At 37.5% G+C, this 15,368-nt stretch overlaps 1 protein-coding gene across 1 annotated transcript in view; it reads right to left on the reverse strand.

Annotated features, from left to right (window-relative positions):
• The window catches only part of FEZ2 (fasciculation and elongation protein zeta 2), a 27,447-nt gene extending 12,085 nt beyond the window's left edge, over positions 1-15,362 (reverse strand). Inside the window, exons 1-6 of the mRNA XM_017746658.1 lie at positions 15,342-15,362; positions 13,738-13,846; positions 10,608-10,724; positions 9,060-9,204; positions 6,136-6,404; positions 3,302-3,382 (exon numbers count right to left, since the gene is read on the reverse strand). Coding sequence (XP_017602147.1) covers positions 3,302-3,382; positions 6,136-6,404; positions 9,060-9,204; positions 10,608-10,724; positions 13,738-13,809 — 684 coding nt within the window. The 5' untranslated portion in view covers positions 13,810-13,846; positions 15,342-15,362. The remainder of the gene's footprint in view (positions 1-3,301; positions 3,383-6,135; positions 6,405-9,059; positions 9,205-10,607; positions 10,725-13,737; positions 13,847-15,341) is intronic.
• Positions 15,363-15,368: the final 6 nt, after the last annotated feature.

Below are 15,368 nucleotides of genomic sequence, written 5' to 3' on the forward strand. Positions count from 1 at the left end.
TGTAACCACCGCCGTGTAACCACCTGCCGTGTAACCACTGCCGTGTAACCAACTGCTGTGTAACCAACCGCCATGTAACCACCTGCCGTGGAACCAATCGCCGTGGAACCACCGCCATGGAACCACTGCCGTGGAACCACCGCCGTGCAACCACTGCTGTGTTTGCAGCACGATCACGCACCTCACACCCAACCACACAATCTGCCTAAAAGCCAAACAGACCCAGTTCAGTGGCACTTAACCACTTGTACAGGTGGTCCTGACACCTCCCCAAGACTTTCTGCGAACACGGGGTGCTTTTCTCCCTCCCTTTTCTTCTGGCATTTTCTCATGTCCACTCAGCACAGCAGAGGAAAGCATACAATGCTTCTTAGGAAACAATCAATTTTCAATTTCTTTTCCAGGATATGTAACCAACAAGTGTCACCAGAGAACTGTGCTCTTAATAAAATTATCACAATCAATAGCTAGATATAAGGCTGCTGAATCTGCCAATGGCAGAGATGAAATTGGATCTACTAACACAGAAATCAGATTTCTGGCTGTCTTTTCCAGCCTTCAGAACTAAGTGGCATTCTACCCTTTACCTGGACAATAAAATACCAGGATATTTCACTGCACCAAATACCAACTAAGCCTATTTCCCTTCTTCTGTAAACTTCACTTTCCATTTTTCCTCTCTAATAATAGCAATTAAAAACAAAAAAAGGAATTTCTTAGTTTCCAGAAATACTTTCCTTCTTCTCATCCTTTGCAGCTGTAACAATCAGTCTTTGTAACAGCACTATAAAAATACAGTTTGAAAAGAAAGAAGGAGTGACTGAAGTGTAGCTTACTGACATGGCCAAGTGTTACATCTGCTGTGACCTCTAAATTTTTGAAGCAGATTTGTGATATGATAAAGCAGCAATTCCCACTGCAATTTTTCATCACCTATGAAGAGTGTTTGCTATGCCTGAAAACCAAAATGAAGATGACTGTCTTGAAGATTCTTCCAGAAATATGATCACAGGAAGAGCTACCAACATTTCAATGTCTTTTTTTTTTTTTTTTTTTGACTGCATTATCAGATAGGAACAGGGAGTTCCCCCTGGCAGTTTCTCTTTAAGTGTTGAAAATCCCTAAAGTAATTTTCACTTACACCTCAAACACATGCACAGAAAAAAGGACTAAGATTTTAAAAAGGAAAGTACCCACTATAAGATGGTAGTAGAAAGTGGTAAATATAATAAATAAAATTTTAAAATAGAAAAGAGTTCTGAAATAACTGTACAAACTTGTCATAAACTTTTTTACGTTGTAACCTTATGTGTTGGAACTTCTGGCTTTCAAGGTACACAAAAAATTGTCTGTCCTTGCATTGTTTTTTACCACAATTCCAGATTTCTAACTCTTCCCTGATAGCAGAAAACACCTGAATTTATAATGACAAACACCAGAGTTTATAATGACACCCTGAAAAAAATCACTCAAACTAATATTGTGAGAGCAGCATTAAGGAACTGAATATCTGATACTTGTTTAATTTTGCAACTTGTTGCAATAAGAAGATTACACCAGTATTTCAAAAGCAGGGCCAGGGTTTGGTAACGCGACAAAAACCCCTAATCAAACAAAAAACTCCCAAACAGAAAACAAATGCCATAGAAAAATGGATTTCCAGGAATAAATCAGAACAGAGCTGGTATCTTTTCTACCTTTCTACCCCATATTTAATTTTAAGTTCATGTTAATTCCATGATTTGCTTTAAGATAAAGAAAGGGAAAGAAATCCCCATAACCATAAGGATACAGAAAAAGATAAATCAGGAGAAAAGTATGATTGACATGAAGAATAACATTAGTAAATTAACTCAAAAAATGACTGCAAAAGTGATTCAATCAGTGTTATTTTTAACATATGATTATGCTACTTATGTCTACATAGGAGACAGTGAAAGTCTTTTAACCAAAAATATGATGGAGTGGCATAGCTAAATAAGGTCACTTTATGAAAATATATGCTATTTAAAATAGCTAAAGATACAGGTATAAAAAGCTGTAATTTGTGGTAAGATAGCAAAGGAAAAAAAACCAGCACACAGGTACAGCTTTACTAGTACTGTGATAATGCAGAGTGATAAAAACTCTTGTTAGGTAAGTTCTGTGCATGTGTTCAAGATCCCCAAAGTTGAGGAAAAACAAATAGCTGGATAATGTATTAATAAAATCTCATACATATACCTTGCCTGAGGAAGTGGGCAAGTCTTTGATTTCCAGCCTCATGATTGCAGAATGACTTGAGAGAAGTTGTTTCACCTCCCAAACTTCTCTGCAGGATACAACATTCATCTTCCAGACAAAAGCCTAATCAGCCTTGACTTCTAAACTGCCAGCCAATTTATTGCCTCAATGGACTTCTCACCAGAGGAAAAAAATAACTCTAATGGACTCCTCTGACAAAAGTGCATAAACTAAATAGTGGGTACACGTTAAATAATGTGAAATACCAGTATTTTGTAAAGTGTGCCAGAAGACTAAACAACAGTGTAAGCATTAGGAGTTCACTAAAATTCAAAATGCAGTTAATAAAATACATACATACAGATCTGAAACAGCAGGCACGTTATTACTTTGAAATAAGGCATAAGAACCTTGCTTCCAAGGTACATACAACATCTACATGATGCCCACTGAAGCTGGCTCTCTGCTTTACATTTCAATATTTAAACAGCCAGTGAAAAGACACAGACTTGCCTATAGCTCGTGTATTTTATATTGGTAATCTGCATTGCACACATTCGGCTGCTTTTAAAATCATGCAGTTTTTCAAAGGCAAAAGACAATACGGTCTACACATTTTCCAGGTGCTACTCTGTTTTTAGATGTATCGGCTCTGAACATTCGAAGAAAAAAGAAAACAAAACCTTTTTTCATTATGCAAGTTTCTAATGCTGAAGGGGGAAACACTGCATCTAACCTGATACACATTCTTTGACTAGTTATTAGATTTTTATCGACATGCAATGTATCTAAAGCATGCATTATGCTAAAACAGACTTTTAGTTTGGCGTAACAAACATGGGTTATCAGCTCAGTGCATCAGGGTATCAAGTCTTGACTCTCTTGAGCTGTTGAGGAGAGAAAGAGACTGTAAGCTGATCACAATTCCGAGGTAGGGAAGGAGCACAGATTCCAGCATTTTGTCCTGGTTTTTCCTGTCTCAGCATTTATCTTCAACTACTGTCAGTTTTCAAGATCTCAGCTCCTACCAAAAGTGCAGGCAAAGAATGAGAAAAAAAGGGAGAAGATAGCCCAGCACCTGTTTCTCTCCACTCGAGTTTCCAAACGTGTGGCGGAAGCCATTCTGTATGACATTTGAGATCCCTTCCATGCTGAAGCGCTAAAAGTAGTGAAAACATAGCAGAAAGAAAAAAAAGGGACAGAGAAAAGTTCAGAAGACTATTAATCAGCATTTATCAAGACGATGAAAGACAAATGGCAAAGACAAGCTCCAAGATGCATTTCAGCACATTTCTATTTCTTCACTCATCTACTTAATTTTTTTAATTAAAAAGCAAACCTTATAATGGCAGTTAAGCAGTACTTCTACACCAAAATTTATTTAAACAAAACCTTCACACTGCAGACCTGATAATCAAAACTTGCCTTTTACAGCTGTTTCATTTAGAAATGTAAAAAAATAGCATTTTTCAAAGTTCAGCTCCCAGTAAAATCCCCTCTAACATTTGTGTTTGAACAATGTATGTTTAGAGACACTACTGACAAGAATTTTTCAGATTTTAAGCACACACTAGAAACACTGTTCAGAGGTAGTCATTTTCAGCTCCACCTCTTAAAAACTTTTTATGCTTTCATGCTTCCTTTTCCACAATTGAAGGAACAATTAGTATTCCCCATTTTCTGTATTATGATAAAATATACACCATCAGTTAATAACACACCCATATTGATTTCAAGCTCCATTACATGGAATCCAAGTCAAGAAAAAGCAGCATATAATCCAACTACACATTTTTTCCTTGAACTTTGTAATCCTTTGTGCTTGCTGGAGAAGTAAGAAAAAAATCAAAATCAAAACAGTTTTGATGTTTAGCATGCAATATAAAATGAGCAAGTGACAAGAACATAAAATGAAACAGCCAAGCTGCTGACACAGGGCAGTATGGGGACCACACCTCATCACGTTTGTCTGAATGTATTTATTTGTGTGAGGGGAATAAAACATGCTGGAATACAGTATTCATTTGCTTTCTAAAGCACACAAGGTCAGTAAAGACATAAATTTTGCCAAAGCCATCTTAACTCTTTTAAGATATCCTATTTAAAGGAACTGGTATCTTCAAGCCCTGACTATTTTTAACTGCTCCCCAGTTTCCCCTTGTGAGAGAGGTAAAAGTTTAGAAGTCTAAGAAACTGATTTACCCAAAGACTGTATCAAGGACAAAAAAATTAAAATACCTTTTTTTTTTTTTTTTTTTTTTTAATATTCAGTTATAGTATCTACAGGAGAATTCATTTTCTTAAGAGTATGAAAACTCTACTTCCAATCTTTGTATTTAAATGAGACGTCATTTTAGTTAACAAAATGACCAACTAATACATTATTTATGAACAGAAACTCTGACTTCACAAAGCTACTAGAACATACTATCTGCATGTTCACATTCTCAGCACTTTTAAAAAAAAAAGAAAGAAGAAAAAAAGGGTGCTGAAGAAAGGAACCTTGCACCTCTTTGTGTGAGAGGGCTCTCAAATCTGTCCTTGGTGACAGTGAAATCTATTTTCAAAGGAATCACACACATGCAGCTACAGTCTCACTTGTGAGCTAATCTGTTCAATCCCTCTCAGAAAGCAACGTGACACACCTGTATCTTGAAGTGACCAAATGTCTTATACTGGGAACATGTAAGTTATACCTGAAAGCATCATTCAAGTTTCTAAACTTTAACCTAACCAGAACAGCTTATGAATCACTAGACTCAAGTTTCAAAACAAAGTAGTTATTTTTCTTTCTAGGTAAACATCCCTTTTTAGTTTCCCATGACTGAGAAGCAAAAAGAAACTACTGACTGTGCTCTTGTAAAGGGACAACAATTTTGTATGGTTTTCCAGATATGTAATTTCTTAAAAGTTCCACTAAAACTTAGCTACACACAGAAACATCTCTCATCTGACAGATGAGATCAGAACCCTATTTGGGTTATATCACAGGTATCTTATGCTTGTAAGTTTAGAAATAAATCCTGAAGTATTAATATTTAATTATAAATGTTTATTCCTTACATTTGAAAAGCAAACCCCAAAACCTTCTGATGTCCAACTGAAGCATTCTTTCTGGGACTTAGCCAAGATCTACAAAACTACATTTTCTGCATCCCATAAGAGGCACAAAGAAATTTAAACATTAATATCTCACTTAAGTAATTTTAAATTATACTGGACAGATAACAAAGAAAAAATTGCTTTGACAAGCTAATAACCTAATTTATTTTTTGCTCAGACTCCTCTTATTCAACTCTACTTGAAAGACATTTTTCCTTTTGTTGCTATGTTCTGTAAAGAATAAAACAAATTATCTCCTCCCTGAACACATGCACTACACTTTGACCTCCTCCCCGTCTCTTGTTGAATGTAGTAACTCTGCCACAGGTTAGGAGATCCAGGGTCAGACACTTACTTTTTTTCCAGGGTAAGACACTCACTTTTTCCTTACCTGAGAATGAGCATGATCGATAAATATCTGTGCAACTACAGCAACAATAATACTGAATTTCCTGCAAGACTAACACATACTAAAATTCACACACTGAAACCAAACAGATAAATGAATTTGCCTACTGATAATAGAAGAGAGAGCAGTACATCCAAAGACAGTATTTTTTGCAAGAAAGGTATGCTAGTTCCAGGCTGATTTGCAAACAGTTAAAAAGTCTTTTCTGAATATGAGAAGAGTAAAATATATAACCCTCTGAAAAAAAATTCTCAATAGGAAAAGCTTAAGCCTTGTTTGTGAATGAAGGCATCGAAGCAGGAGTACCGGGTATCTTAATATAATCTAGGACTACTTCTTCCCATAGGGGAAAAAAACCCCCCAAAATTTAAATGTATAAAGACTTATAAAAATTTTCTTACTGTTCCAGGCATATGACCTCTTTCTTGTTTGCCATTCTGAGGACTACCATTTTTCAGCTTCTTTTTCTTCTTCGCTGTTTCTTTGTGTTCTCGCTGTTTGTTTTGTACTTCGATGAGGACAGAAATGAAGCTGTTTTTCACTTCCTTCTCAAACTCCAACTCATCTCGTAGAGCCAACTGCTGTACCAGTTCTTCAGAATAATCCTTAATAGCAGTCTCAATTTCTTCTAGCAGTTCATTTAATTCACCAACAGACAATCTTTTTACTCCTACAAATAGTTAATATAAAAAGTAGTATGTCAAGATTTTAAGCATGAGAAAATTTGTGGGAATTACAAAAAAAAGTACTCTGAAATTTTTCAGAACAAAAAATTCAGTTCTAAAACCACACAGAACAAAACAATATTCTGAAAGGAATAAACACATCCCAGAGATTACAAGATTAGCAACAAAAAGATGGTTAAACTTTCTTCTTACTTCTGAGAAATCTGAGATAACCTGCAAATATGAAGAGTGTGCTGGTTGTTTATGCTGGAAACTGAAGTAAGTGCTAAACTTCTAACACAATTATTAACTGTTACTTTCCTCTGCACACACTGTTTAAAGTAAAAGGCTTTCATATATTCTGAACTATTGGGTGATGTGTTACAGAGAGTGCAATCACAACCAAGAAAATGTTCTGAGGCTTGCTTGGGTTAAAAGTGGGCATATCTTTGAGGACTGCTTTCTGTTCCAGTTTAAGTCTGACACACCTAGGAAGCTGTTAAGTCCCAGCAGTTGCTGTGTCAAAGAACATAATCTTATTTGGCACCTGAGAAACAGCTAGTCCTAATTACACTGACGGGTACAATCTGTTTAAGGACACTGCATAGATGCTTGCAATTATTTAGTTTCATTGAATCAGTCTAGTAAATACTGTGTCTACAAGAATTCTTGTAAGGCAAAGCACCTACAGACAACTGTTAAAAACTACAAATAAGGCCACAAACTAGAAAAAAGTGTAGCTCTTAGAAGCATCAAAGGTAGCAAGTGAAATGGGAATTTTTTCTCTTAAATTACAGCGGGGAAAATTGATTGGAGAAAGCTCCTTGTCACTTACTTAACTAAAGAGAAGGCAATGAAACCTGTTAAGACCATTCTCCATCAAGGAGCCACAGTTTTCAAGGTAGCTTAGGTATTAAACTCTGTTCAAACACTGTAACAGTACTGAGAGAGAGCACCTGTGACTCCCAACACTTAAGAACCAGCTTCACAGCCTAAGAAACAATTGCTCCAAAAACATGGGTGCAGGTTACCCAACTGCAGTCCTGACTGATGACAGATCAGTTGTCATTATCGACGTCTTCAAAGGGCTACATAGGAAATACTCAGCTAATACAGCTGAGTGAAGACAGAAGAATTCAAATATAGAAGACTACATGCACTGAAACTTAAGACAGTAGGCTGAAGGACTCACTTGTGTAACCAGAGCTTTATTTTTGGACTGCCTTAATATGTGTCTTTTCCTACCCAAGAAAAAAGTAAATACAAGTGATTTCCTGCTCTGAATTCTAAATGAATGAGCATCTCTGATCTATCCTATAAAAGCCAGACAGTTTCTAGGAAAAATGTGTAAAAATTTCAGAGATGCAGACAAATTCTGAAGCACCTTCACACACTAAAAATAGGTAGCAAGAGCTCTTAATAAAATAGTGACCTGAAAGACATGAAAGCAGATTCTGAGAAACTGGCGAAGCGAAGTTAAATTATCTGCCAAAGTAACTCAAGCCATTATTTGGTTGGGACTGACCTTTAAACCATAAAGATGCAACAGATGGACTCCTGAGGCAAAGCAAAATAAATATGATATGAAATACTAAGCAAGCTTGATTAGCTCCAAACCTAAAGACATATGGAACTGTCAAAAAAGCAGGAAGCCCTGCTGGACACAATACATTTTGCTTTCACATTCCTCAAATTTATGTGTTGAGACAGTTAAGAGACCATTTTCATGGTTGGAATCCCTTCCATAAATCTGAAATGTTGCAGAAACTCTAAGTCATGCCACGAGAGGTCGGCCAGTTTTCTGAATCTTCTACAGAGTTTGTATTGTTGACCCAGACTACAGGAAAGAAAGCACCAAACTTTTTAAGAGGAACCACAGTAGAAAGATCATCTGTCAAACATTCTTAGTGACCCTACTACCTTCTAGAATTTGTGCTGACAAATGCACAGATTAAACAAAATTTTCCATCATGAAACTGATTACTCATAGGTTTTTTTCATACTTTTCAACCTACTACAATTAAATTATTAATGTATTTTCTCCTGTGCTTTTGTATAGGGAAGCACAGATGATTTCATTTGAGTAGAAGATACAAGGGGTATTTTTAAGCTTTCTGAAGAGGAATGGAAGGGGAGGACTGAAAAATATGCATGGTCCTTGTGGCAGAAAAAAGAAATGGTTGCCTTATTTTTGTGCTACTGTCTATCGAGATATGTTGCAATGACTGAAACTGTACCAAACGTACGGTAAAGCTTTATTTACTGCATACCTTTCAAGAGCTTTAGCTGATCCTACATAGTGTACTGGCATCAAGAAAACGTCATACTTTACAGAAAATAACAAAGTTTAATAAAAAATGACCAACTTAACATTTTACCCCTGAAGGAATCTCATTCCACTGTATCAACTGCAGAGTATTTGCTTTAAATTGAAATTCTAAAAAGTTTTATTTTCGTTCTTAGTCGTATGAAAGCTGACAAAGGTAAGTCCTCTATTTACGTTCTAAATCTAGGCTATTCTGTCAGGACATTTTGAAAATATTTTCGAATGCAGATATTTTGTAAGAAGGACTTGGTATGAATCAAACACATGGCAAACTTACCCTTTAAACTGTTTTCAGTAAACATAAGAGCAAAAATACTAAATAAATATCACTTACTCTCTTCATAGCTGTTGTTTGTACTGGATCTCTTGAGAGTCTGAATTTCCTGGGAAAGTATAGAGAGCCGATCTGACTGGGTGGGAGTTTCATCGTCTTCTGGATCAGGCGATTCCTGCATCATTTCCTCTATTTCTTCAATCACCTTTGAGAAATGAAAACCCTTATGAAAACCCTCCTGCATGAAGAGTAACAGCCTGCAGTTTGAAGCAAGGCTGGATGAAATTAGCACCAAGACTGGATGGAAGAGGCTCAATAAAATCATACTGACATTTCCTCCCCATCCTTGCTCTCTGAGAATAACCACACCTTGTAACGGTAAATTGGTGATGGCGTAACAAGCAGTGTGTTGAAATGATAGGGTTATTTCTATATGAAGGTACCCATGATTCTGCTTAAGAGAACTGAATTGAAGAGTGAGCTGGAGTATCTTTCCTGAGTATTCAGTTGAAGGAAGACACAACAACAAAAATCAATTACCTCCCCCACCCCCTATTTCACCACACTTCTCTATGTAAAACAAACAACCCTCCCTCCTCCAACAAAAAAACCCAACAAAATGAAAACAAACAACCAACCAACCCAAAGAAAACCTCTCAAAAAAACCTCTATAAACCCAAAAAGCCCCTCCGAACTGCCTGAAAATCTATTGTGCTCATGAGAAGTTTTATGAACTGATCCACCATAATCTGAAGCTGACTTGCATCCCTGGGCATAAGACCTGAGCCAGACATAAAGTATGATAGCAGAAATTTTGTGCACAGATAGCTTACTTTACATCTCATAAATGAACACATTTCTACAGGCTAAATTATTACCTAGACATCTGAATAAATAACACATCAACTTTTAGAAGTTTAAAGGCTGAGATCCAACTCACAGTAAAAAAGAGCCGAGGCAGTTCAAGCAATCCTGTCTCCCATACTATTAACAACCATGTTCGTCAGAGTTCACAGGTAACCATTTATGCAACAACAAAATAGATTATTGTGTTTGCTTACTAAAGCAGGATCTTAACAGACCTGACTCTCATAAACCTTACCCAGAAGAGCAATTTTCCAGATAACTGAAGTAAACCCATGGATTTGATGCCTTTGGATACCAAGTAATTTGAAAGCTTAGTAGCAGAAACACTGATCTGCTTTAATGTTGGGCAAAAACTTCGAAGAATTCTTGCTAACAACAATGCCCCGTGAAGTTATGAACTGCCATACAGTCCTGCTGGAAAACCACAAACTATCATACCACTGAGATTCTGAAAATATTTTTGCTTTTTAACACAAATATTTAATTTAGTAGCATTCCTGACTAATTCATGGTAAGAAATACAGAAAGAATTCAAAGACCCTGAACTAACAACCTCACCTGAGGTATTGAAACACTTTTCAAATCTGAATGCCATAATGACATCTCACACATTCTTAAAACCCTAAACAAAGAACAACCAGGAAGCTTAGCTACAGTGAAGAGTAAGAACAACAACAAAAACCAGCAACAAACTAAAAGAACATTCTACACTGACAACATTGTCTTTGCTGAACACTTTACCTGCTCTGCTGTGAAGAGTGGTTCTTCATTGATGCAGGAAACAATGATAGAATGCATATCCAACTGTTCTCTCAGCTCTTCATCATCTGACAGGTCGAGGTTCAAGTTGTCATTTACCTAAAAAGCATGAAAAGGTATATTTATATAAATATATATACAACCCTAATGTAGGTGTATAAAATGCATGTACATGTACAAAAAACAAAAGGGGAACTAATATTGAATTTTAAGAATGAAACTGAATCTTGGCCCATAATAATGGAATCAATAATTCTTTCTGTCAAATAGCCTGGAAAACGAAATCAAAATTGCAACTGGACAAAGTTAAAATAGCTGTCTTTAATGTCTTTAAACAATGTCAGTATATAAAGACCATATACACACTGATATGCAGATATCTACATGGGAGGCTGTCATTTCAATATAAATACTTAAATCTTAACTGAAGATTGACAAACGTCTGTGAGGGGTGAAAAACTTGCCTGTAACATCAAATGTTACACAAACCTCTTACTTTAAGTGCTTTTATAGTTCTAATTTGTCACATAAAAAAAGACATGGAAAAAAGTTGAAAAGAGTTGATATTGAATGGTAGTATCAGAATAATGGTATCACCCCGGATTATTATAAAAAATGTATTGTTAAATACCTCAGGATCATGTCAAAAAGAAAGAGAAGTAACACTGTTGCCACATATATACCACCAAATAATACTCATCCTTTCAAACCGAAGATATACGTACAGTAAAAGACTTAAGTCCCTTCCTTAATAAGTCAGGCATATTTTACTCTCACACAGTGATATATCCGGGTTTATTTAAAAAATTGTTTCTGTCCTTTCTCTATTACTAGACTGCCACCTAGAAAAGCCCCCCAAAGCTGCAACCCCTAACCTCTGACAACCTCAACTGCTTTAACCGATCTTTGGGCTAATTTACAAGCATCATGACTGGCTGGACAAAGTCCTTGGTTTCACGGTATCAGTTCTGCTTTTCTTGTAATTCCTCCTATTTTCTGTTTCTTCAAAAACCTTAAGAGTTTTCAGATTCATTTTGAACCTGCAACCGACATCCTCAAATAGCTCATCTGTAGGGGAAAACATAAAATTTGCACTTCTTCAGCCCTCAGAATGAAGTCAAACGTCCACTTTTTTCCAGAACCTGAATTCCAATAACTGTGTAGTGACAATGCTCCACTATGATTCTCTCTTCACGAACTACACAGATACACCCCCATTTGACATTTTTTAAATGTCTGCAGTCCTCAAATATTTTTTAATATAGGATTATGACAACAATGATGGGATAATAAGCAAGGATAACAATTTATCTAGAAGATCTGCTTTCCCTCCTGACATCTCCAGAAACATTTTGAGAGACTTTCAGAATATGTTTTGATAATACAGACTAATAAACCACCAAAAATGGCATCAGCTGTAATCTGGACTAAAAGGAACACCTGGCTTTCCACCCAGCCACACTCCATGCCTCCTTCTGTTCTCCTGCTAGCAGGGAATGACATATTTAAAAGTAATCTAGTGAAAAAAAAACAAACAAGGAATTGCACAATCCCACTCCTCATACCACTGTGCACACCGCTTCCACCCAGCTACTCCTTTCACTGTCACAGACGCATAAAAGTGTGCACAGACCTGTCACGTGAAGCAACTGAGACCAGGCAAATCAGCCTTACTGACCTTACATTTTTCCCTACTAAAACAGGAGGAGAAATGCTTTCAGCACAATTTTGGTAGCATATTATTAGTTTCAAACGCATCAGGGAAGTGTTGCTTAGCTGTTAGTTTTCATTGTAAGGAAGTTAAAACAAGATACTAACTCGTCCATATGTGCTGTCACATATCCAGCAGTACTGCTGAACACAAAGAAGCAGAAGAAAAGTATGTCAAACACTCCCCACATTCTTTACACATCAGAAGGCATGCCATGTGGAGTGAAAGCTGAAAAAACTTGAGATACATTTAATCCATAAACTCATTTTCTCTCTGGCACCATACCTAAGATTGGCACCATACCTAAGATTCTTTCTAATCCAGCAACACCACTTTAAACTTTTTTTATGTACTTTCTTCATAACTTCCTGCAAATAACTTACAAAAACTATATGAAACTTTTTTTTTAATATATTATACTTAGTTCCTTACCAGGAAATCCATTAGTTTTCCCGTCCATTTTTCCATGACACAAGCTCACAGCATGAGGGGATTGTATTTTTACTTGAAATTAAGGAATTAATTACTCTAAAACCACTTATAAAATCTGAAAAAGCACTCAATAAAAATTGGAAGAAACAGAAGTCAAATTGAAGGGATAACCATGAGACTCAAATCAAGAGAGTTCCATCTTTGCTCCTGTCACATTAAAAAGCATCTGTTGATTATCTAATGGATGGCAGAAGTCAAAGCACTACCTGATTCTCAGGTTACACACTCAGATATTTTTACAACATAACTGAACTTCACTATGTTTAAAAGATAAGCCACTCATTTCCTCAGAAAACCTGTGAGATGGGAATTCCTCCTAGCTTTTCTTCCTGATGCGTTTTAATCCATTTTTAAGATCATCAGAGGACAACCCTTCCTATAAACCTCTCAGAAGGTTAATTCCCTGCTCCCTCCCCAAAGAACCATTCTAACTCTTAAATAAGGAAAACAAAACAAACTCTTGCACTTCAGCGTCTCCTGGGCCACCTTTCCTGTTAAAGAAGCCATCTGACTGCAGAATGAGATGAAGTTTAGAAAAGTCCTCACTGGATTTACTAAATCAGAGTACTCCTGCCTCTTTTCCTCCCTTACCCAGACCAGTGTTCAATAATGAATCATACAGCAGAAAGATTTTATGTGAAACACTTTCTCATTTCACATTTTCTTCTGTCATGCTCTGACTCTAATGAACAGTCATCTAAAGCTAACCCAGACTTATTCCAACCCAAAGAGATGCAAACATACATCAATGGTTCTTTGATTTTTAAAAAGCTCTCATGTATAATGGCAAGTACTAAAAATATTTTCAGCCACTTAATAACAACATTCTTTTATACAAATACAAGCAGTTTGATTTCCCTGTTGAGTACCAAAGATCCAAAGAGGGTACTTCTGCTGATCAGAACTTACCCCTTTTTCTGAAAGATTCAGTGTTGGCAAGTGCAAAGCTCTGGTGTGGGAAGATTTCCAGTCAACTGCCATCACATTACCATAATTATCAGTCAAAGCATTCCAAATCCTGGAGAGATGAATAAAGGAACAAAAATGCAGACCTCAAAACAAGTAGCAACTGATCAGTAACAAACATATTCCTAATGATATCTCATCAGTAACTACATTTTCCCCCCTGTATATTCATCTGCAAGTTACTGACAATATTTTTAGTGTTTTAAAGCTAAAAGAAAATGTTTTTTTATAAACATAATTTACTTCCCTTTTTAAACAACAATGTATGCACAGCAGTGAAACAAAACAATAAATGAAGACACAGCTTCCATACTAATTATATAACTATACTCAAAATATTGTCTGGGGGTGGATGAGCCTTTCCTTCAATGAAATTTGAGCTGAGCTATAAATTCCATTCCTAACGTTGTTTAGCAGAGGCTGAGTAGCAAATTCTGAGCCAAATCTTTTTCTTCCTTTCCATTTATCACAGAATAATGAAAATACACAGATCAGACTAAAATTTTGGAAGAATTTTTTTTTCCCAGAAGTATTCTTGCAGAGCTCAGCCCACCACTCTTGTGCTCAGTCAGTCTTTACTGTTTCTAGAGTGTACATCCTCTCTGGCTGTCCTGGAGGCTTGCCTATGCAGAGCTGAGGCTTGAACATGCAGACCTATGCTAGCAGCTCAGACTTTTACTACGGCAGCCCTGTAAGCAGGCTGCTTCCTCAAGTCCCCAGCCAAGCCCTGCCTCCAGGCGCTATGCTGTGGGTGGATGTTTGGAATGGTCACCTAGCTAAGGCTCAGAGGAGGTCAGAGGAAAGGCCGAGGCAGACAGAGAAGGGCAGACAGAGCCTCATCACTGCTCAACGTGATTCATGGTACTCTGAACTTACCTCGCTGTTTACACCACAGCGTTTAGCTAACAGGCTTTTTTTCATTCTTCTCTTAAAACACGGCATAAAATTTAGTTACCTTAAAGTAAGACTGCAGTATTTTTAATGAAGATAAGCTGACTAAATTTACTACAAAATAAGAAATAGAAATGCTAGTAAAATAATGTTAAAAACTGTACAGCAGCACGGATCAGAAAGGCTCTATTGCTCAGGGGGAAAAAACCCCAAACAATTATCGCAGTTGCGATTTTGTTCTTCACCCGCTTTCTGCACTTTCCACATTTAATTTCAAGCACTGAGACAGTGGGCACTTTGTAAGACGCTAAACAAATACTAACCCCGGTCACCGCACTTCAGAACAAGTACTTCTCGCTACCTCGGCGGGGTAAGAAGCTCTGGGATGCTCACGCTCCCCTGGCAGTCAGGGGGATAAAGCCGGAGGGCTCCATGCCAAACCCGCGCCGCGGAGGCCGAACGTGCCCTCTCCGCCGAGGCCCGGCAGTCGCCAGCTGCAGCCCCGGGGGCGGGGAAAGGCTCCGCTCCCGCAGCCTGCTGGACTCGGCAAGGCCCAGGGGCAGCGCTCCCGCAGGGCTGCCTGGGCCGCGCTGTCCCCTCAGGCCGGGCTGGACCTCCCGTTCGTTCGCTCTCCGCGCCCCCCAGCCCGCACTCACTCGTCGTCCTGCAGCGCGCTCTGCTCC

This window comes from Corvus brachyrhynchos, unplaced genomic scaffold (assembly GCF_000691975.1).
Source record: "Corvus brachyrhynchos isolate BGI_N302 unplaced genomic scaffold, ASM69197v1 scaffold70, whole genome shotgun sequence".
Taxonomy (NCBI): Eukaryota; Metazoa; Chordata; class Aves; order Passeriformes; family Corvidae; genus Corvus; species Corvus brachyrhynchos.